Here is a 20,851-nt window from a genome sequence, read left to right on the forward strand (position 1 = left end):
GACAGACAGATGTGCCTTTCACACATATCTATTCATTATATAGTGCCTTATACAATAGTCAGATAGGCCGCAGGGCTGCAGTGGCTGCAGGTTTTCATTCTAACCATCTTCTTCATTAGTGACCAGTTTTTGCTGCTAATTAACTTCTTCTGCCTTAGTTTTAATTAACTTGAATCAGGCCCCTTAGTTGTTTCTTTTTCTTTAATTTGCAGCCAAACAATAATGAGACACAAAACAAACCGCCACGTGACCAGCTCACCTGTGCCCATCACACAATATCTGAAAATAAAGAAAGGTGAAGGTCTCTGTAAGGTTGATCTCTCAGGTCACCAAAACATTTTGACGGTGTTCTTTGAAAAAACAGTTTTGGAAATGTGTGCTGTGGCAGAATGAGAGCAACAACAAGCCATATAATTAAATAATGAGTTTAATTAACAGCAAGAATCGGCATTTCATTTAAAAACTGGTTGGAGTGAAATTGGTTGGAGTCTGAAATCCCAGTTTAGCTATTGGCTCATTTCACATCTGATTTCTGTTTGGCTGTCATTTAATGAAGAAAGGAAAAAAATCAAGAGTACTGAATCCTTAAAAACAAGGCTATTAACATGAAGGGAAAAGGAGTTAATTAGCAGTGAAAACTGAGCACTGATTAGGAAAAGGTTCTGAATGAAAACCTGTAGCCACTGCAGCCCTCCAGGCCCAGAGGTCAACACCCCCTGCACTATATAATGGATAGAAAGCTAGGTGTGAAAAGCATTATATGTCATTTTCTAACCCACTTAATCCAGACCAGGGTCAGGAAGTGGCCGCAGCCTATCACAGACAGCAAAGGACACAAGGCAGGAAGAAACCCCGGACAGGGTGGCAGTCCATCGCAGGGTGAACACACACACACCCACCCCTAACACACGCTAAGCTATCAGGGATGAAGGTTTTTGTAAGACACATGACCAAGAACCTGAAGGCCACTCTGGCTGAGTTCCAGAGAACCTGTGTGTAGATGGGAGAAACATCTAGAAGGACAGCCATCACTGTAACACTCCACTAATCTGGGCTTTATGACGGAGTGGCCAGACGGACACCATTCTTCAGTAAAAGAAACATAAAGCCTGCTTGAAGTTTTTTGTTTTTTTTTTGCAAAGGACAAGATTCTCTGGTCTGATGAAACCAACATCCAAGTGTTTGGCCTCAATTCATGACCTGTGAAATTCCATTCCAACAGTGAAACATGGTGGTGGCACCATCAGGGACTAGGTGACTACACAGAATTAAGGGATAGCTGAACTGAGCAAAGTGCAGAGTAATCCTTTATATAAAAAAAAAAAAAAAAAAAAAAACTGCTTCAGAGCACTCCAGACCTCAAATTGGGCTGAAGGTTCACCTCACAACAGGACAACTGTGCTAATGCAATTAAAGGTTTGTCTAATAATTAATTTACATTTGAACATGACTAATTAAGGATAAGCTTAAGGGGGCTGTTCGTTAGAACACTGAAGAAATGGGGCTTTGCAGTCATACGAGTGATAAATTAAATATCAGTCATTTCAAGCAGTAATATCCATTAGCAACACTAGTAATGTCTTGGTTGCAATTTTACATCAGTTTAGTGATATCTTGGAAAATAGGTATCAATTTCTATCAAAAATAAGCATTTATGGGCGATTCCTAACTTTTGAACGCTACATATACGATATATATATTTCATCTACGTCGTGGGCATATTTAATGTCGGCATTCATTATTAATGTTAACGAGACTGACAGCATTCCGCCTACAGGTCGTTTTTAGAATTACAATCTTGCGCGCGCGCGCGCGCACACACACACACACACACACACACACAGAGGATCCGCGCAGCACCTCCAAGGAAGGAAGGGCGGGATTAAAAAAAAAGTTGCACGATGTTCATTGGTGGCTTCAGTAGAGGCGTGTTGTCACTACTGCCGATCACACTGAATAGGCGGGGCTCTGGTGACGCAGACCCATTCGAGACGAAAAACTTTGAGTAAAAGTTCTCGGAGCCGCAATCCGCCGCTGCTCACCGAGGATGGATTAGGGTTGCTTTGAGCTTGTGGACTGCAGCTCTCGTGATCCTGGGAGACAATGTAGGGGAGCCTTGTGGAGGAAATCAACAGAAGTACAAGAACAAAGTTCCCCCAAAGGAGTCGACATGATCAGTTTGTTCCCAGGCTGTCTGCTAGCGACACTTGTCTTGCTTCGTGCCGCGGCGGCTCAGTATTCCAGCGATCAGTGCAGCTGGAGGGGAAGGTAAGGAGAGCTTCTGACAATTCTCTGCATTCAGTGCGAGTCTCTAATCTCCATCTGTGTTTCCAAGAAGCGATCAGAGGTCACCCTGTGCAAGGCGCTCTATAAACCTACTGAAATACCGCTTTTCAGTTAACCTGGCAACAGAAATAGGTCAAGTATTTATTTGGATTTTAAAAAGAATCGTCAAGTGTTTGGATATCAAACGCGCAATGTTCTGATTCGACGTCACATTTTTCAAATGTCAATTTTTCCGTTTTTTACAACCGCAGCAATAAATCATGCGCCGTTGTGTTTCTACTTAATGAGTTATTCTTTTTTTTTAATCGGTGATCTGTGAAACGTAAGGGCGGAAAACTGTTCTCGTTGGAGTGTTCGTTCTTGGCACAGTGGGAGCTGCTGTGCTCTGGTTTCTGTTGGCACGTCACTCTCGGCATTTACCGTCGCCGTCCCGCTACACCTAAGGCGCTTTCACTCTCTGTGCCGGGTGAGGCGAGTCGGCCGCTTGAGCGCACGCGCCAGTTCGATCAATGAAACGTTTGTAGATGCGCTGCCGTTCCAAGACCACTTGGCAGGAGTGCCTCGTTAACATGGCATTTTGGACCCCGCTTCATCTAATTCAGGGTCACAGAGGGCTCAAGTCTACCCCGACTGTATCGGACACCAGGCAGAAATCAACCCTGCACTTTTAAAAATAATAGTTCCATAATGACATTTTACTGGGCTGGGTGGGTTCTTCATTGAACTATTGCTTGACAAAGAATAATAAAAACCTGGAAAGGGCTCTTTGCATATGAAATCAGTTCTTCTGGCTTTAAAAAGGTTCCTAATATGTGGAAAAAATATTTAATATCTAAGCAACCGACTAGTATACAACAGATAAAAGAAAACCTGTGACTGTACACATTGAGAGTCCTTTAAAATCAGTAATACGTGGGGGTTTCACAAATTATCTATTCATAGCTATTTATGTTACCTGTTATGGAGTTAAATAAATACATGCTCTGTGTGGAATCTTCATGTTGATGGTTCTTTTGGTAACCAAAAATGGTTCCCCCTTGAAATTGGTCTGACGACCACTCTGACACCTTTAAAAGTGTGGATGGGACACCAGTCCCCTCACACAGAGCTATTTAACTAACACACACGAAGACCCACATAGGATTTGAACCCAAGATGTCTGACCCGTTAGATAACAGAGCTAATCACACTACTACCCTCCACCCCACCTGGTCCTCAAAAAGGAATTACATATCATGATTTGTCCCTATCTTGCTGCCACTGCTCGCTAGGACTGGGCTCTAGCTTCCTCAAAACTCTGCTCTGGACTGGTAAACAGATGGAAGGATTTTTCTATTTGATTCAACTGACACACTAAGTGCAGGAGTCACAGGAATGCTGACCAAGAGTTGCACAGCAAGGCTTTGAGCCATCTTGAAGGCCACACTCTGAGGACTTCAGTTGTGTCTGTAGTTTTACATGGGATGGTCATGACAGTGGGCTGTTGGTATTGAGAGCTTTGTAAATTGAGTTCATTCTTATTTAAGTGCACTTCCACTAATGAGCCCTGCACTCAATACATTGATAGGAAAGAAGAAGTGCAACATACTATGCATATCAGGCCGTGTGCAACAAATTAAACTAATAGCCAATTTTGGGGAGGCAGCTGAGATTTAATGCCATTTTACACAAGTGGATTGCATTTTGAGCAAACCGTTGAGAGAGCTGGTCCATCTAGGCAGTGCCAAACAACCAACTTTTGTTTTACAGAGTGCCTCTCTCTGTTGGGTGACATGGTGACACAGTGGTTAGTGGTGCTGGGCATTGTTTGTGTGGACACTGTAGGTGCAGGATCTCCCAGTGTTTGTATGGGTTCGGGGTTCCTTTGTAACAACAGTGATATGCATAGTGCTTCATTTTGAGTGTAACTTCTTTTTTAGCTTTAGCACCAAGTCAGGAGTTTTCTTTATTTTTAATCTTTCTGCTGTGTATTTAAGAAGGGGGTGGTTGTTTGTTATAATATATTAATATCTGAGTTTCTGTAAATATACATCTTTTCCCTATCTATAATTAATTAATTACATTATACAGAAAGTCTCTAACCTACTTAAAAAGTGCATTACATAGACAGTGGGGATCCAATTTAACCACCACCGATATGTAGCATCAACCTGGATGATATGACAGCAGGCACGCTTGCTCCAGTACTCTCTCCACACATTAGCTATTAGCTGGTGAAGGGGTGAGAGAGACAGAGAGAGATAGCCAATTAGAGACAGGGGGTGGTTTGGGGGAAATTTAGCCAGGATATCAAAGAACAGCCCACTCCTCCTGAAAGATGTCCAGGGATCTCTTAGGACCACAGAGAGTCAGGATCTCACTTTTACATCTCTTCTGAAGGATGGTGCCAATTTTTTTTCAGCTCAAGGTCCCCGTCATTGCACTAGGGTTTCGACACTCAGTCATGGGGACCTCCTGGGGGCTGCAGGTTTTTGTTCAAACAAACTTCTGTTTTTAATTGTACTCCTAGCTAAATGTAGTGAGCTGTTATTTCCCAGTTTCTGTGTTCTGGGGTCAATGAAGAAGTTACATTAACATTTTTAATAAATATTGTTATACGTGGATAAAGTTTTACTTTTTACATATATTCATCCTGGTTTCCATTCTGCCTTTCCATTATTGGAGTTGCTACATTTGGTGTTATTCGCTCGGGTGTCTGCTTTATTTGTTTTTTAATTGTCACTATTAAGATACAATGAGGGGAGAAGACTACACAGAATAAGAGAAAAATACTAGGACACAAAAGTTAAGCATTTAAAGATAGAGCAAAATCTAGAAATATTTCTAAATGTCCTACAGTGTAAAAATCATACTGCTGGGCTTTTCTGAATGCAGTAGAAGATAAAAGGAAAAAAATAAAACACACACTAACTAAATGAGATCAATTTGTCAATAAATATCACTTATTGTGAATCTGATTGGAACAAAAACCTACAGCCACAGGAGGTCCCCAGGACCAACACTGCAATAGGGCATTGTGATCCCCACACAGATCACAGGGTAAGCGCCCCCTGCTGGCCTCACCAACACCTCTTTCAGCAGTAACCCAAGCTTCTTCCTAGTTGGTCTTCTGTCCAAGTACTCGCCAGGCCCAAACATACTTCGCTTTAGATGGATTACCTGTGCAAGTGTTAATGGCTGCTAGACAGGTATCTATCTTATCTGATGTCAACTTATCTATACAAGTTAAACGGACTGGTGTTTTCAAATTGGGTGGCAGTGCGTGAGGAGGTTCTGTGATAGACAGATGCCCAGTCCATTAGCCAACACCACTGCAAGGCACTGTACAAATAAAAATCCTATGTTGCTTTGACATGCAAGTTAAGAACTTCACTGTACTTTGTATTTGTGAACATGAAAATACAGTATGCACTCAGTGAGAACTTTTAGACAAGGGAAGACCATAGCCATAAAGAGATGAAAGTGGTAAGCAACTATGCTTAAGTTCACTATTAACAATGGTTTCTTAAAAACATTCTACTGGGTTGTGTGGCTCTTCATTGCTTGACAATGAACCATTTCATTCTGGGTAGGATTCCTTGCACATTTTTCTTTGTGCTTTGTAAAAGTTCCTAATATTGCCTTTTGCCTAGTAAATGGCCTAGCAGGACACTAGCAGACTAAGAAGTCCTGCAGTCACACAGGCGAAGTTCAGGTTAACAGTGCAATGTGTGTCGAGAGAGTTTGTGGTTAGAGAAGATAAGCACAACAGCAGTAGTGCAGCCTCAGTGGGCGCAGCCTACGTTTAGGAGCAGCAAGCCTTTTTAGAATTTGTTCTTTCAGCTCAGGCATTGCTCTCACCTTGTTTCTGTTTCCTGTTTCCACAGCGGACTGACACATGAACCTCACACAAGAGAAGTGGAGCAGGTCTACCTCCGCTGCTCGGAGGGCAGTCTTGAGTGGCTGTACCCCACAGGAGCTCTTATTGTCAACCTGAGGCCCAATGTCGTACCGGCCTCAACCAAGTACTTGAGCATCTGCATCAAGCCTTCCAAAGACTCCAAGGGAGCAAATATTTATTTAGAAAAATCCGGAGACTTAAAGCTGCTGGTTAGAGAGCAGGAGCATAGCCCCAACCAGATATACTGCTATGGAAACGAGGAGGGCTCACTTTTCATCGAAGCCACTCCACAACTGGACATTAGTCGGAAGATTACAGCCTTTCAGTACGAGCTGGTCCAGCAGAGGATTGGCATGCGGTCACCGCTTCTCTCAGGTAAGACTGGCAGATGGTATGGCAATTCCCTGCAGCTCAGCCATATCCTGGCATCAATGTTCAGGCCACTTAGCAAATACAGTGTGCAGCTAAGAGCGCTGCGTCTCCCATCGGAAGTGTTCTGTGGCCTAGTGCCCAGTGAGTGACTCTTACAATGCGGCCTGTCTTGTGGTCTGCACTCCCATGGCTCCAAGTTGCCGGCTGTACCCGCCTCAGAGTGGAGGCTTTTTTTTTTCCCCTCTTGGCAGAGGGGGATACTTCCCGTGTGCCAAGGCAGTGGAGCGCATTCACTATTTTTACTCCTTGGCTCTCAATGGTGTGTTATCTTTTATTGTATTGTTTACAGTGTGAGGAAGCAGGAGCCTCCTTCTGCAGCTCTGCTGCTTACTGGCTGGCTCTCCTTCCACTGTTCTTCATTCTTGTCCATTTCCCCTTCTTTACAATAATTAGCTTGGTGCAATTTTTTTTTTGAAATTGACTGATGATCTTCATAAAGGAACATCCTTAATGAATAGAGGCAATGGAAGGGCCTCGGCTTAGCGATTCACTGCTCTGTGCGACACAAAGGGGAGAGTGTGCACCTCCGTGTGTGTTTGTATGACACACATTTAAATGGGCTCAGTATCTGAATGCCACTAAACATGCTAGAAAAAAAAAAACCCTCTACCTTAGTGGTGGTGGGCAGCACCAAACCTAATGACCATACCAGCCCGTAAGAGCATTCAAAATCTATAAATAAAGGAAATTATTGTTTGAATGCATGAAATTCATCACTGATCAGCAACAGAAGACAATTTAAAATCTATGAATAAAGCCAAATGATGTGTGAAAGTGTGAAATTCATCAGCAATCAACAGATTTGTAAAGTTCATGTAGTCGGAAACTAGGAAAAAAGTCCCACAACACAGTGAAAGGCACTACATAAAAGAGTAAAATAACATGCAAATTTTGGGAAAACACTGATAGTCAATTTATGTGTCATATCTGTCGATACCATAATTTCCAATTATTTTTGACTATGTTTTTGTTAGTTTGCATATTTATTGTTTCTAGTTATTTTTATCTACATTCCGTTACTATGTAAATTGCAGCCTACTTTCTCCATAGATTGGTACTCAGGAACCTGGCACGCACCAGTATGCAAATTTTGGGTCAATGACAAAAAATTGATTTTTTTTTTTGTATCATTTTTGTTGATTCTCATATCAATACTTGTTATTTTAAAATTTGCTTACTTAAGTTTGTTTCTGTGGAAATTGCAGCTTAGTTTCTAGATGAACTGATGGCTTAAATTACTACAGACTAGTTAAAAGAGGAAGAAATTTTGGACCTTGGGTCAACAGGCTTAGTTTCCAGAACAAACCAAATAATAAAATGAATTAAGAGTATATGTGTTACTTTCTTACTTAGTTGCTTTACATACATCCAGCTTGTTGGCACTGCTTCCTCCTGAATGCAGCCCTAGGTCTTGCTGTGTGTCTAGTTTGCATGTTCTCCCCATGTCTGACATCCCCAAAGCCATGCTGGTCAGGTTAACTGGGAATTCTAAATTGGCTTTGTGAGAGTGGACCTTAGATAAACTAGCACCCTGTTCAGTTCTGTTTTCTGCCTTGTGTCCCATGCTACTGGAATAGATTTCACCTCATCTTCTGCACACATGAAATCTGACATACAAGAGGAGAACATTCAGTCCATCAGGCTTCATTGGTTACTTAACAGCTAGGCTGTCCCCATATCTCATCCAGATACTTCTTAAACATGGCCTAAGTTTCTGTTTCAACTACATGGCTCGGTAGTTTGTTTCAGACTCTATTTGCATGAAGACTTGCTTCCTGACTTCTGTTCTAAATTCGACTGAGTTTGAAAATGTTGTTATATATTTTAAATATGCATACTGCAACAGCGAGTATCAACATAATGGATTTTGCTTGGGTTGTTCTGAATGAATTTCTTAACAGCTACTTTGATAAAGAAGTAGCAGACAGCAATCCTAGTTTTTCCGCTTTAGCTTTGAGGTAGTCAGCTTACTTGTCTTAGTGATATCATTTAAGATGACTAATTATTATTATTTTTATTTTTTTTATTTTTTTTTTTTAACTTCAGCCAAACAGAAAAGTGTTACAAAATGTCTATTTTGTTGCTAATGGCAACTGTGGCCACAAATTACCACACCACCATTTTACCCAACAAACAGCATTCAGCATGTACTCATATTAACTATGTCATCACATTGGAAATTTTTCTACATCAGATTCAGTAATGATACATTTTTTTGTTATTATTCCAGTATTGGCCAATACTGATTTGAAAGTAAAGCTACAGTATTGTGCATCCCTAAGTAGCACTGCAGTTTTCACTTCACTACGTACAGCAGGACAGAGTTCTCTACCAATGAAGTGAGCCTGCACTCCAGTAGAATGGCACCAGACAGAAGGGGCCGGGAACAAAAAGCAGGCTAACAGAAGGATCAGGGTCCAAACAGAGGCACAGTTTACAATAAATATGCAAATTACAATCACTGCACTTTCTAATGTTCTCATTACTACACACTTGTTTTTTTACATCCACTTGTTAGCAGTCAGCGTCCAATACACGACCAGGGTTAGGTTGAGCTCATAAACCTTAAACTGTCACTGGTATTCAGACTGAGCAGTCTAACTTAAGAATGCAACTTTTGAACACCAGTCTTAGTTTGAGGAGGATTCATGGATAGCTGACACAAGGGCATATTATTAAAATGAAGTTCCACACATGCATTAAACATTTTGTAATGTGAAGACGACATCTCCCAGCAGGAAATCGTAAGGGAAAGGGTGTAAAGGATGGCCTTATCAGTCCATCACGAAATGTTGCCATCATACCCTAACTAGAAAATGGATGCGGATTATGCAGTTCATATGAATAAAAATTAAGTAGGTGGCCCCAAAGCATAAAATAAGCAATGCACTTTGAAAAGCTTCTGGCCAAAGGAAGGAAGGATGCCAGGTTGGGTGGTATTGCCCTTGCTGAAGTCTGGGCTCCGATATAACCCCTGCTCCTGTTTTATGATGAAAGGTGGATCTGATGGCTGTCCTCACTGAATAAGCCTAGAGTGCTACTGTAAAACAGGTGGCCGATTCTTCACAGAGATGACTAACTGTGTGTCAGCCACTTATGTAGGAGAAGTTTATAATTAGTCATTTACCAGATGTACACAGTCCAAAGTAGAGCGTTGTCGGGCTACAACATTGGGTACTGTGGTTCAGTGAGGGGCACAGTCACTCATCCAGTCCAATTTTCTTTGTTTGTCAGCCTAACATGCAGTCTTGTAAACTTGGGGAGAACATTCAGACACCACAGTGAGACATACTGGCATTTTAATCCAACATTCTAGAAGTTTTAGGACACTGTGCCCATCCTGTTTCCCTCCTTAATTAATAATGTATACAATATATATTTGAATGTGCGAGTATTCTGGTGTTAAGACGAATATTGAGTGTTACATTTGGCTCCAGATCTGTGAATAAGCAAAACTAACCCAAAGCATTCAGCTTTTGTTGACTTTTGTGCTGCGGGGATGCTGCTGTCAGTTGGAAAGACGGGCAAATTTATTCTCAGTTAGCCTAATTAATTACAATGGGACCTCAATGAACCCCCATGGGCAAGTAACTGCTATCTCACTGAACCCAGATCAGAATGCACCTAGTATTTTATTGAAACCAGATGGTGTCTACCAAAACGGTATCTTTGCCAGAAACCAAATATTATTAATGTATTCATTTAACGTCGTATTCATAAAGAGTGCAGCCTCAATGAAATGTGTACCACCCAGTCACCATACCAAAAAAAAAAAAAAAATGTTGCAAAAGCAAATCTGGTATTTCACAATTAGTTTTTTCTTACAGTGTATTTTGGGGGTGCTTCTTATGTTCAGCCTCTTTGAATTCTGTATTCCCACCAAAGAATTTCTAAATATCCCTCCTAAGAAACTTTGTGGGGTCGTCCCTTTTAATTTTGAATGAACCTCAGATTTTTGGTTTAGCTCTGTGCAAACCTTGCTCCCCATATTAACTTTTATTACCAATGGCATTTCTCATGTAAGAAAGGCACTGGGAACTCTGAGTCACCTGGCCTTGGGATATTTGGAATTTTCTTGGTGGCTTGGCCCAAATGGTACAATCATACATGAATCCAGATTGGCCAATGTTAACTGAAGTACTAACACACCCATTATGCTGTCATATGAATGCACCACCACCCATTTTCAATGACATTAAATCCCACATAAAAACAAACCCCTAATGCCTGCAAATGATGAAGACGGGATTCCCCCAACCCACCCATTTAAAATGCCTGCACTCTCAATGCAAAACCACAGTCATTTTGCCTGGAAATGATCAAGACAGCATCTCCCTAGAACAGTCTAATGGCAACTACAAGTATCTTTCTATCAAACAGGTGACAAATGTTCTCATTAATTTTGCTGGAATGCAGTAATTGAGGGCAAAATGCACTCCTCCAGGTTTATAAGCACAATCTCGCTCTGGAGTGGGAAGTTCCACTAAACAAAAAGCAAATTCCTGTTCTGTAAAGAACAGACAAACAAAACAAAACTCTTGTGCACTCTGGCCACTTTATGAGGTCCACTTATCTAGCACCAACTCCGGCCCCCTCTTTTGTTGCTCACTCGAGATTTTGATTATTGTCCAATTGTCTGTAAGCTTTGGAGAATGCAGTGCATGAAAATCCAATAAAGGCAGCTGAAGCATAACGTCAGGCACAAACATACCATGAGTGAAAGTGGCTTAGATCATGGCCCAATCAAAATGTTTAGTTAAACAACATCTCAATATCTTGACCATGGCTGGACGCTGTATAGATTGAGCTGCAGCCAAATGACTTGCTGTTTGAGTGAGCCGACTATTTGTGTTAACAAGCACTTGGATGTAATGAAGTGGACACTGCTTTAACACGAAAACTGTAGCAAATGGAAATGTATTTGCCTTTTGCACATGTATGCAGCATTCAAACTGTAGATGTATACAAGTAAGCAACACAGCAACAAGCGCCAGGGAAAGCAACTCCTCCATACTGTGAACGGTGACCAACCAGCAATCAGGGAATGAGACGTTGTAATGAGCAGGACCTAATAAGAGAAAAGATACGGAATAAGCACAAATAAAAATCGGAGCACAATTACAGTCTGCTCTTTTGAAGGTCTATGTTTTCACCTGTCCGCAGTGCATCACCGAGCCAGCATCTGAACAGCATTCCCAAAGGACTCAGTTTTCAGGAGTTAAAACTTCAAAATTATTTTTCTATCCCTTATAAAAGGGAATTCATTTGGTTTGTGCATAAGCCAAAAATTACATAGATATACAGGTTTTAAAAAGAAAAAGACAGGCAAGCCACAAATTTCTGAACCCTAGCGTGCATTCCTAAATTAAACACACATACACAAGCAAATACATATACTAAAAACTTGACATCTGTCTGTACAGTGACGTATATGAATCTGCCATGTCAGTGATGGACATGTATTCCAGTTACCTGTCCACAGCCTAATTGCTGAGGGTACGAATGTTTTCTTGAATGTGGAAGTTTTTATTTGACATTGTAGGAATCTGTTTAGTGCCATGGAGCTAAAATTAAATTTGTAATGTAGTGGCCATGTGGGATTTCTGGGGATTTGACGGAGCACTTTAAGGACCAGGTCCTCATTTAGCTGCTGCACTGATTTTTTTTTTCCCTTCCTCCTCAATGACCCTACTTGCTGCCTTAATCAGGCAGTGGAGTTTGACTTTATTAATATACAGTACATGCCCAAGATACAGTACATGCTCAAGATATATAAAATAATATAATACAAATTAAGCCAAAAGAAAGAACGCTCTGAGGAACACTGTGGTAGTGTGGATGAACGGTAAAACCAGAGATTGATTTCTGCATTTTTAAACGAAAACACAGTAGTGCAGATGTAGCCCGAGTTTAGCCCCTTCAGTTCAACATCAGCCTTGGGCTTTTGCTGCAGCCAATCAATCAATCAGCTTTTATTGTATTTAGCACCTTTAACAAATATGACAAAACACAGCACAGGGCACACAAAGATACAATATAAAGTTACACACCAAATACAAGATAAATGGCTGGAAAATATTGACATTGGCAAAAGACTCAAACATCCTGTATGCTGTTAATTTTGACTCATGAATGACCTCCACCTCTGCGTAGCTGTGTTCTTCATCTGTTTCAGTTCAAATGTGCGTACCTGCCAGTAAATGTGTGTTTTTTTCCTATGATATTAGTAGGCATGCATTTTTTTTTCCATTTCCATATATCACAGTGTAAATTGGTTGTGGAGGCTACTTGCCAAATTTTCAGGAAGAAAAATATGGCGGTGAATAATGTAGCTCTATGTCAGGAGAAAAGCCCTGTCAGATACTCTACCCTTCCTGCTTGAATGTGACGGCTTCTCGAGAAAGCAACCCAAAACTCGAGAGCCTGAACAAAGCACTATTAGTGTAGGACAATCTTGGATTGCTGCTGGAACAGGAGGGCACTTTACCCTGGGGCCGGTATGTGGATTCCATTGCCCCAGGAGCAGTGATGGGGAAACTGTGCTGTAAAAATGGGGCCATCTATCGAGAAGATGTAAAACCGAGGTCCTGACACTATGTGATCATAAAAGATCGCTGGTCAGCTTTCGAAAAGATTAGGGTGTACCCCAATGTCCTGGCTAAATTGCCCACCACAGTCTTGTCTGGTCTGGCCCCTAATCTCCCCAGTTTCTAATTGGCTCGCTCTCTCACCCTTCAGCACCTAATGGTCACTATGATGAATGTACTGGCTCAAGAATGGCTGCTGTTTTATCCCCCCAGTGATGGTGGTGGCTCCCCACTAAGTAAAGTGCTTTGAGTAGTTTGGAAAAGCGCCAACAATTAATTAATTTATGATTGAAGTTAGCTCAAACTACCCTATTAGCCAACAGCTGTTTTAGAATGTAAAATTTGCCAAATCAGGCTTCAAAATGATGAAGGCATTCACTTAAATGCACGTCTCGGACCGTTAGGAGTCAACTTGGTGAGTTTACGTTCCTCTCCTCTATTGCTTTGTGGTCTTTAGTACATTTTGAATTATTATATTGTTCCGTTCTCTAGGTTATTTCATGGTGTTTTTTTGGGGCTACACTCAGTAAATCTGCTGTCAAGAATGCTACACACGAGTATTAAACACAGGGTGGCTCAGCAGTTATAACACATGCCCCACAGCTGAAAATGAATTTCCAGGTTATTCACCGTCTGTCAAGTCTGCACATTCACCTCATGTCCTCCTGCATTCGCATTTACAGGGTAGGTTTAGTGTGTGCTTTGCTGAAGTCCATTCCAGTGATGGCTTCTGCTTTGCACTCAGTAATGTTGTGAGAGGCAAACCTACAGTGAATTTGAAATAAAGAAGTTCATTAAAATTAAAGTAGTGAAAGGCAGTATAGTATAGACAGGGGTGGAATGGCAGACAACATAAAACATCACTGAGAAGGAGCTGATGGCAAAAGGAATTCTGACTTGGAATGACATTATGTGGACAGACAGAGGTAGTAAAGCTTGAGGACACAGAGTGCCACACAAATAGTGACACTACGTGTTTTAGTATTAAATGATTACATTTCTAAAGTGCTTTTCTAATGTATTTAAAGACATTTGCATAGAGAGTTTGGAACCACTTCAACAACCACAAATGTGTATCATCCACCTCAGTGATGCATAGGCAGCCATTTTTCTCTCAAAAGACTCACCACACATTGCCTATTAGATGGTTATCGAAAGAGAGAGCAATAGTCAGGTAATTCGAGACAAGAGGATGATCAGGGAGCCAGAATGACCAGGTCCCATCACTGCATTGAGATCCAAACACAGACCATAGGGTAAGCGTTCCCTGCTGGCCTCAATAGCACCTCTTGATGCAGCAAACCAAAATTTTTCCTAGATGATCTGCCATCCAAGTTTTGGCAGGGCCCAAATAGAGACAAAGGAAACAGAGTGGAGATCTTGGAAAAGGGTGATCTTATTCTTATAGATGGCAGCAGGGAAGCCCATTATGCTGTGCATGCCCCCCCGTTATGTGATATGATCGACAGGCTTCCTTAGGATTCCTTGGTCCTTTAAAATAAGCGCTTGAGCACAGAACTGCAGCAACTGCTGGGCCTATCATGAGAAGTTCCAGCAAGACAGCCTCAGCAGTTTCAGATGGCATTCCCTTATCCAGAAAGTTACTCTGAAGTAATTCAAGCATGGAGCCTTAAAGCCCTTTCCAGTAATAAGCCCCAATGAGGTGAGCAGGACAAGAGCTCACTGGGTAAAAAGGAGGCTAGAAAGTTGAGACTGAACAGAATGTGTGAGAAAAAGAGGAGTTTTGGAGTGGTACAGCAGTGGGTAGTGGACCAGTGACTACATGTGACAGCAGCTGGACAGGCTGATGCTCACCCCTCCTGCCAGTGGCTGCTACTAAGCAACATCAGTCGGACACCAGTCACATGATGGGAGGTGCAAGGCAGATTTAAAAAAAAGGAAATATCTCAAAGACTTTTTGCTTTGACAGTAAACATCCCGACTCCAACATCATCTTGTCCGGCTCCCATCAAATTTCACGTATTTTGAGAATCTAGTATTTGACTTTTGGGTTTGAATCACGATTTTATTTCATGATTTTTTTTTTTTTTTTAATACCACAAATTGATCTTTGTGCCTGCCTTGTTTTCATTTTGACCCCCACCTGCTTTTTTTGCCTCTTCATTTGAATTCAGACATTAATACAATGTCTGCTTGTGTTTTAAAAAAAAAAAAAAGTACAATATCCTTGGTTTTCCCTGCCAGTCACAAGTTATGGGACAGTTTCCTCCTCTGCAGTCCTGTAGCTAGGCTTTTCTAGCAGGGACGCTAGCACCAAGGCACTGCATGTGTTCCTTCTTCTGTTTGTGTATCAAGCACACCTAACAGAAACATATCCTGTAGAGGAAGGCCTGGAGGGGCTGCTGCAAATAATAATAATTTTATTTATATAATACTTTTCAATTTGAATTTGAATTGAAGGTGGCTTACTATCAACCCTTTAGTGTCCACAGCAGACTTGCAATATGACCAGTGAATTATCGTGCTCATCCAGGACAGAATCCCAAGTTTAGTTACCTATAAAACTGATCATCTGATTTTTAGATATATTACCATCCTCCCTGTAATCCACCATTGTGCTCCAGTTTTTCTCACACACTGAAAAGTCTTATGTTTAACTATGTGGCAACTCCTAACGGGCCCAGTGTATGCGCACATAAATGCTATTAACATGCACCCAGTGATAAGCTTTGATACCCAGCGATTCTGAGATTGGGTTAAGTGGTATGGAAAATGGAGGAATGTTATTTCATGGGTTAACTCATAATACTCATTACTCATACAACTGAAATCAGAATAGATAGATAGATAGATAGATAGATAGATAGATAGATAGATAGATAGATAGATACTTTATTATGCAGACTTCACAAGGGCATTGAGTTCCTACACTCACTGTGTCAACATGGAGCCTAAAAATAATAAAACATTCAACTCAGGGTTATGGAGGGTAGCACTGGGTGCAAGACAGAAAACAAGAGAAGCCAAATAAATCTTCTTGGGACCCTAGTTCTGAATATGCTATCTAGACTGAAATATGCTTAGGAAACCGGCTGTTCTGGAGATTCGAAGGGACCAATTTTGTACGCAAAGCTTGTTCTTTACCTCAGTCTTTGTTTGTTTTTCAGCACCCTGCCGGCCGTGCAGTGATGCAGAGGTCCTCTTGGCTGTGTGCAGCAGCGATTTTGGTAAGCTTCTTCTTAGTTTCTTTAATCCTTGTTCTTTCCTTTGTTTCTCACTGGCTTAAGACTAGACCTGCCATTCATCTTCTCAGAAGCGGATAGGTTTTCACCCATTGTTTTGGTGAGTGGATTGCTGACACAGTGTATTTGATTAACAGCGTGTCTGGTTCTCTCTGTGTGACCCTAAGTAAATCACTTAACCCGCATGTGCTCCATCTGAAAACACACACACTATATATATGGAAACTGCGGTCAGTAACACGCAGGCCATATGCTATAGTGGGTAGAGATAATATGAATTCTAGTCATTAGGTATGTTTGCATCGCCAGACCACGCCAATTTACACTACTGGAAAATCTAAGGCCAAATCAAAACTAGCAAATGTGTAATGACTTTCCAGCACAGTTGTGCTCCTGCACTCCTGCTCCACCCCTACAACTATAAACAAAATCAAACCGGACTAGTACCAGTGAGTTGCTGGGTATATCAGACTAGATGACTGACCCTGCCACCAACTTGTTCCATCTTGCTGGGATTATGTAAAGGAAGGCTACGATTTGTTTTGTGGGGAATTATCTGGGGAAAAAGTGTCAAATGTCAAATCAAATGGGCTTTACTGTCACTATCTATACGCATACTTTGGCACATTAAACAGCAACGAGAAATTGTTTCCCAGGGTCACAGTGCAATAGTAAGACAATAAATATGATAATACAAAAAGGGTGGGTAATTTTACATAAGGGAATGCAGAACAAGGAATAACATCTGAACAAATTAACATCATACAGACAAACTATTACCAGGGATTACTGAATATGTACAATGGACAAGGAAAGCAGAATAGAACAGTAATTAGAGACAAGCCTAAGATAAGGGGGCACACATAGGGATAGAGGGTCTCATTGTGTTCAGGAGCCTGAATACCTGTGGGGAGAAGCGGTTGTTCAGTCTGGCAGTGCTGGTCCATGGGCTCCAATACCATCTGCCAGATGGAAGCAGGGAAAAGTGATTGTGGGATAGATTCACCACAATGCTGGCGGCCTTATGGATGCAGTACTTTAAGAAAATGTCCATGATCGTCTTCACAGTGCACACTATACACTGTATGGATTCACAATCAGACGTGTTACAGTTCCCATACCAGATAGTGATGCAACTGGTTAGGAAGCTTTTAAGGTGGCCCCTGTAGAATGAGGTGAGCATGTGGCATGTAAGACTTGTCCTCTTCAGCTGGCACAGAAAGTGAAGTTGCTGCTGTGCTTTCTTGGTCAAGGAGGAGGAACTGATGGACCATTTCAGGTTATCTGTGAGGTGCACACAAATGAATATGGTGCTTTTTCACCCTCTACTTCAGAACTTTTGATGTAAGGTGGCGTGTGATGCAAGGTGGGTCTTCCTGAAGTCCACAATCTCCTCTTATTTTTGAGGGACAGGTTATTGCACTTGTACCAGTCTACCAGCTGCTCCATTTCCATTCTATACTTTCTCTTAAGGCACAGGACTGTAAGCCACAATTTCAGTTCTTCTGTCTGCCTCACTTAATCTGTGTGTTTTAAACTTTATTCTGATCTTGTTAGTCACCTCATACAATGTCATCAGCCGCATGTAAGATAAGTGGTTCATGTACCTTTCAGCGGGATCACACAGGTGGACAATGCTGACACTCTAAGCTGCTGTACCAACCCCTTTCTTGACAATTCTGACCCAGCATTCCAACATGATTTAGGACTTTGAGGTTCACTTTGATGAGCAACCCTCCCTTTGATGGTGAAAGTAGTCAGTAAACAAACAGTCAAGTGTTGAATGATAGCAGATCCGGGATTGCTTCCTATTTCTCCTCCTCCTCCTGCAGGTCTGCCAAGCTGTGCTAGCATGGTGGAGGTTTAACTAGTGTGCCCTCAGTAATTCCATCACTGATGCCCCCCTCCTGCTAACCCATACTGCATAGCTGAGTGAGTTAGACTTTGCATATCACTGCTCTCCAGGTCTGTTATTTTTTTCTTTGCCCGTTTCTGATTTGACAAAGGCTGACCCTTGCAAAGAAAGGAAGGGCATGTAAGCTAAGCTGCATATGCAAACCCCCCAGCCCCGAGGGAGAGTGGAGGCCACGCGTAGCCACTTGACGTAATGCGAGCATGCAGCTTATGAGCCCCACTCCCTGACGTCTCCCAGACAAACTCCGAGGCGGTGGGGAGGCCCATCAGGAGGGCAGAGCAAACTGTACTCATCTTCATAGTTTAGTCTAGGGCCGCAGAGGAATTTCATGGATTACTTCACAATGAGGCCATGATGTGACTGTGAAAGCAGACTTTGATGACGGACAGGTTAAGAATTAACATTTTTGTTTTTCTCTTCCTTCTTTTTTAGTGGCAAGAGGAACGATCCAAGATGTGACCCACAATGCTGATCTACAGGAGTCTCTGATTAATGTAGTAGCGGACAAGCTATACCGACAGAAGAGTCGCATTTTCTACAGTGCAGGACGCAGCAAGAGGTGGCTGGGACAGGTGCGGACGCCGCTTGAGTGTGGAGTGAGGCCAGGAGATGGCGAGTTCCTTTTTACAGGCAGTCTGCACTTTGGTGAAGCCAGGCTCAGTTGTGCGCCTCGCTTCAAAGACTTTCAGAGGCTATACCATGAGGCCAAGGGCCGTGGAGAGAACCCATGTGAGGTCGCAGCCGACTGAGCCTAGGATACGAAAATGCAAACAGACGTAAAGGCTGACTGCTCGCATCTCACAATCGTGCTTTCAGGCCTATTTAAATGTTGCCAAGCAACAGTGGAAACTGGAAGAGTTTTAATTGCACTGCCGAGTGCCATCGCTCTTTGGGACCGCCACTCTTTCAGCCCTCCACGGTTGGGCGCCTCAAGGTGTGCCTTCCGCTCCCATACATTGTGTAAAATGGCTGGAAATGTGAAAATGTGCTTTTGTAAAAAGCTTGATGTACAGTTTGGAAATGTTTCTTATCACAGAAATGTATGGACCTACCTTTGGATCCTGCTGTTTTCTCTGTCATGTGCAATTGCCACCTGGAGTTTTCTGTCAGGGGTGCACATTGTAATGAGTTTTCTGTGCAGAGAAATAAAGCTCCTTGGATCAAAGTTTAACCTACCTCTTGTGTCTTCATTCATAGCTTCTCAAGACTGAGCGAACCACCCATCTTGCAAACCTGCTTATGCTGATCTGATACCAAATTATCAGATTCCCTACTTTGGAGCATGGACTGAGAGTGGCTGGCATTTTTTATTCAGAGTGTATCCTCAGTCATGTCAGTTCATATCTACATAGCATAACATTCCCACAACCACTTAGTTCAATTCAGGATCATGGGAAGCCAGGGCCTGTGGCAGCATCAATGGGCACAAGGAAGGAAACAGCCCTAGACAGAGTGCCAGTCTATATATTTGAAGCACAAAATACATACAACATTAGAAAAGAATAACATAAGAAATTTGACAAATGGCAGGAGACCATTCAGCCTCTCATATTCATCTATTTAGATAATAGTTAAGCTGTCCCAATATCTCCCCCAGGTACCTCTTGAAGGTTTCTGCTTCAATTCCATGCCCTAGTAGTTTATTCTAGATTCCTGCAACTCTGTGTAAAGATGCGTTGCCTGGCTTCATTCCTAAAAGCACATCTCTTAAACTCCACTGGTGTCCTCAAGTATGTGATTCAGTGTTAAGGTGAAAGAATTCTGCTTTATCAAAGCCTTTGAGAATTTTGAAGACCTGGATTGGGACCTCACAAAGGCTCCTCTGCTTTCATTCTCAGAGTCTTTTTAAGCAGGGCATGTCCTTAAGTCCTGGGATGCATCTGGTTGCTCTCATCTGAACAGGTTCAAATGCCGCTTCTCCAGATGTGATCTCACTGCTGCATGATATAGTCTTGATGATGAAGTCCCTTGATTTATTGTATGTTCAACATTTTTTATGTTATACCCTAACATTTTTTTGCTTTGTGCCCTCCTCCACCATAACTGTCTACAGGGTAGAAACAAAAGTTTTAGATTCATCAAAAATTTCCGGTTTGAGACATTTTAGGGTCCCCCGATACCGAAAACATTTATATCTCGATGATGGGTGTGTGTGTGTCTGTGTGTCACAGTTTCTTTTGGATGGTCTAGAGCTAAAACGGCTGGACAGAAAAATACCAAACCCAAAACTTAAGCCTGTTGTGAGATGATGATGTGTTGTTTAGTTTTTGAGCCAAATCGTGCAAGACAAACAGGCACTCGAGAGGAACACTCAAATACTGTAATTCTGCAATTAATTATGAATTCTTCTTGCCAATTGCTATTGTAAAGACCTATTTTATGATCAGAAGGATCAGAATCAGAGCGGTAAATAATTACTGAAATGTTATAGAATAGTTTGGGTAACTTGTTTCCAGGGGCGCAAAGCCTACTGACACATCTGAATTTTTTTGCCTTTTTAACAACAAAAACAACATTTATTTATATAGCACATTTTCATACAAAAAAT

At 41.8% G+C, this 20,851-nt stretch overlaps 2 protein-coding genes across 3 annotated transcripts in view; one reads left to right on the top strand and one right to left on the bottom strand.

Moving 5' to 3' along the window:
- The window catches only part of b3gntl1 (UDP-GlcNAc:betaGal beta-1,3-N-acetylglucosaminyltransferase-like 1), a 202,296-nt gene that overhangs the window by 173,339 nt on the left and 8,106 nt on the right, over positions 1 to 20,851 (bottom strand). Inside the window, exon 1 of one of the 2 annotated variants that reach the window (XM_051918949.1) lies at positions 8,862 to 8,998. The exons of the other annotated variant lie outside the window; for it this stretch is intronic. Within the exon in view, the coding sequence (XP_051774909.1) occupies positions 8,862 to 8,873 (12 nt within the window). The 5' untranslated portion in view covers positions 8,874 to 8,998. Of the gene's footprint in view, positions 1 to 8,861; positions 8,999 to 20,851 lie in introns of those variants that run through there. 2 annotated transcript variants of the gene reach the window in all.
- Positions 1,984 to 19,474, top strand: metrnla (meteorin like, glial cell differentiation regulator a). Its single transcript, XM_028818658.2, has 4 exons — positions 1,984 to 2,268; positions 6,153 to 6,541; positions 16,314 to 16,373; positions 18,736 to 19,474. The coding sequence occupies exons 1-4, from the start codon at positions 2,171 to 2,173 to the stop codon at positions 19,050 to 19,052; spliced, it is 864 nt and encodes a 287-aa protein (XP_028674491.1). The 5' UTR covers positions 1,984 to 2,170; the 3' UTR covers positions 19,053 to 19,474.

This window comes from Erpetoichthys calabaricus, chromosome 14 (genome assembly GCF_900747795.2).
Source record: "Erpetoichthys calabaricus chromosome 14, fErpCal1.3, whole genome shotgun sequence".
NCBI classification, from domain to species: Eukaryota; Metazoa; Chordata; class Cladistia; order Polypteriformes; family Polypteridae; genus Erpetoichthys; species Erpetoichthys calabaricus.

Excerpts from the sequence above, each read along its gene's own strand:
- metrnla (XM_028818658.2), top strand. The coding sequence starts at position 2,171 with ATGATCAGTTTGTTCCCAGGCTGTCTGCTAGCGACACTTGTCTTGCTT. Across the intron at positions 2,269-6,152 it reads CAGTGCAGCTGGAGGGGAAG|CGGACTGACACATGAACCTC; the intron begins GTAAGGAGAGCT and ends CTGTTTCCACAG. Across the intron at positions 16,374-18,735 it reads TGTGTGCAGCAGCGATTTTG|TGGCAAGAGGAACGATCCAA; the intron begins GTAAGCTTCTTC and ends CTTCTTTTTTAG.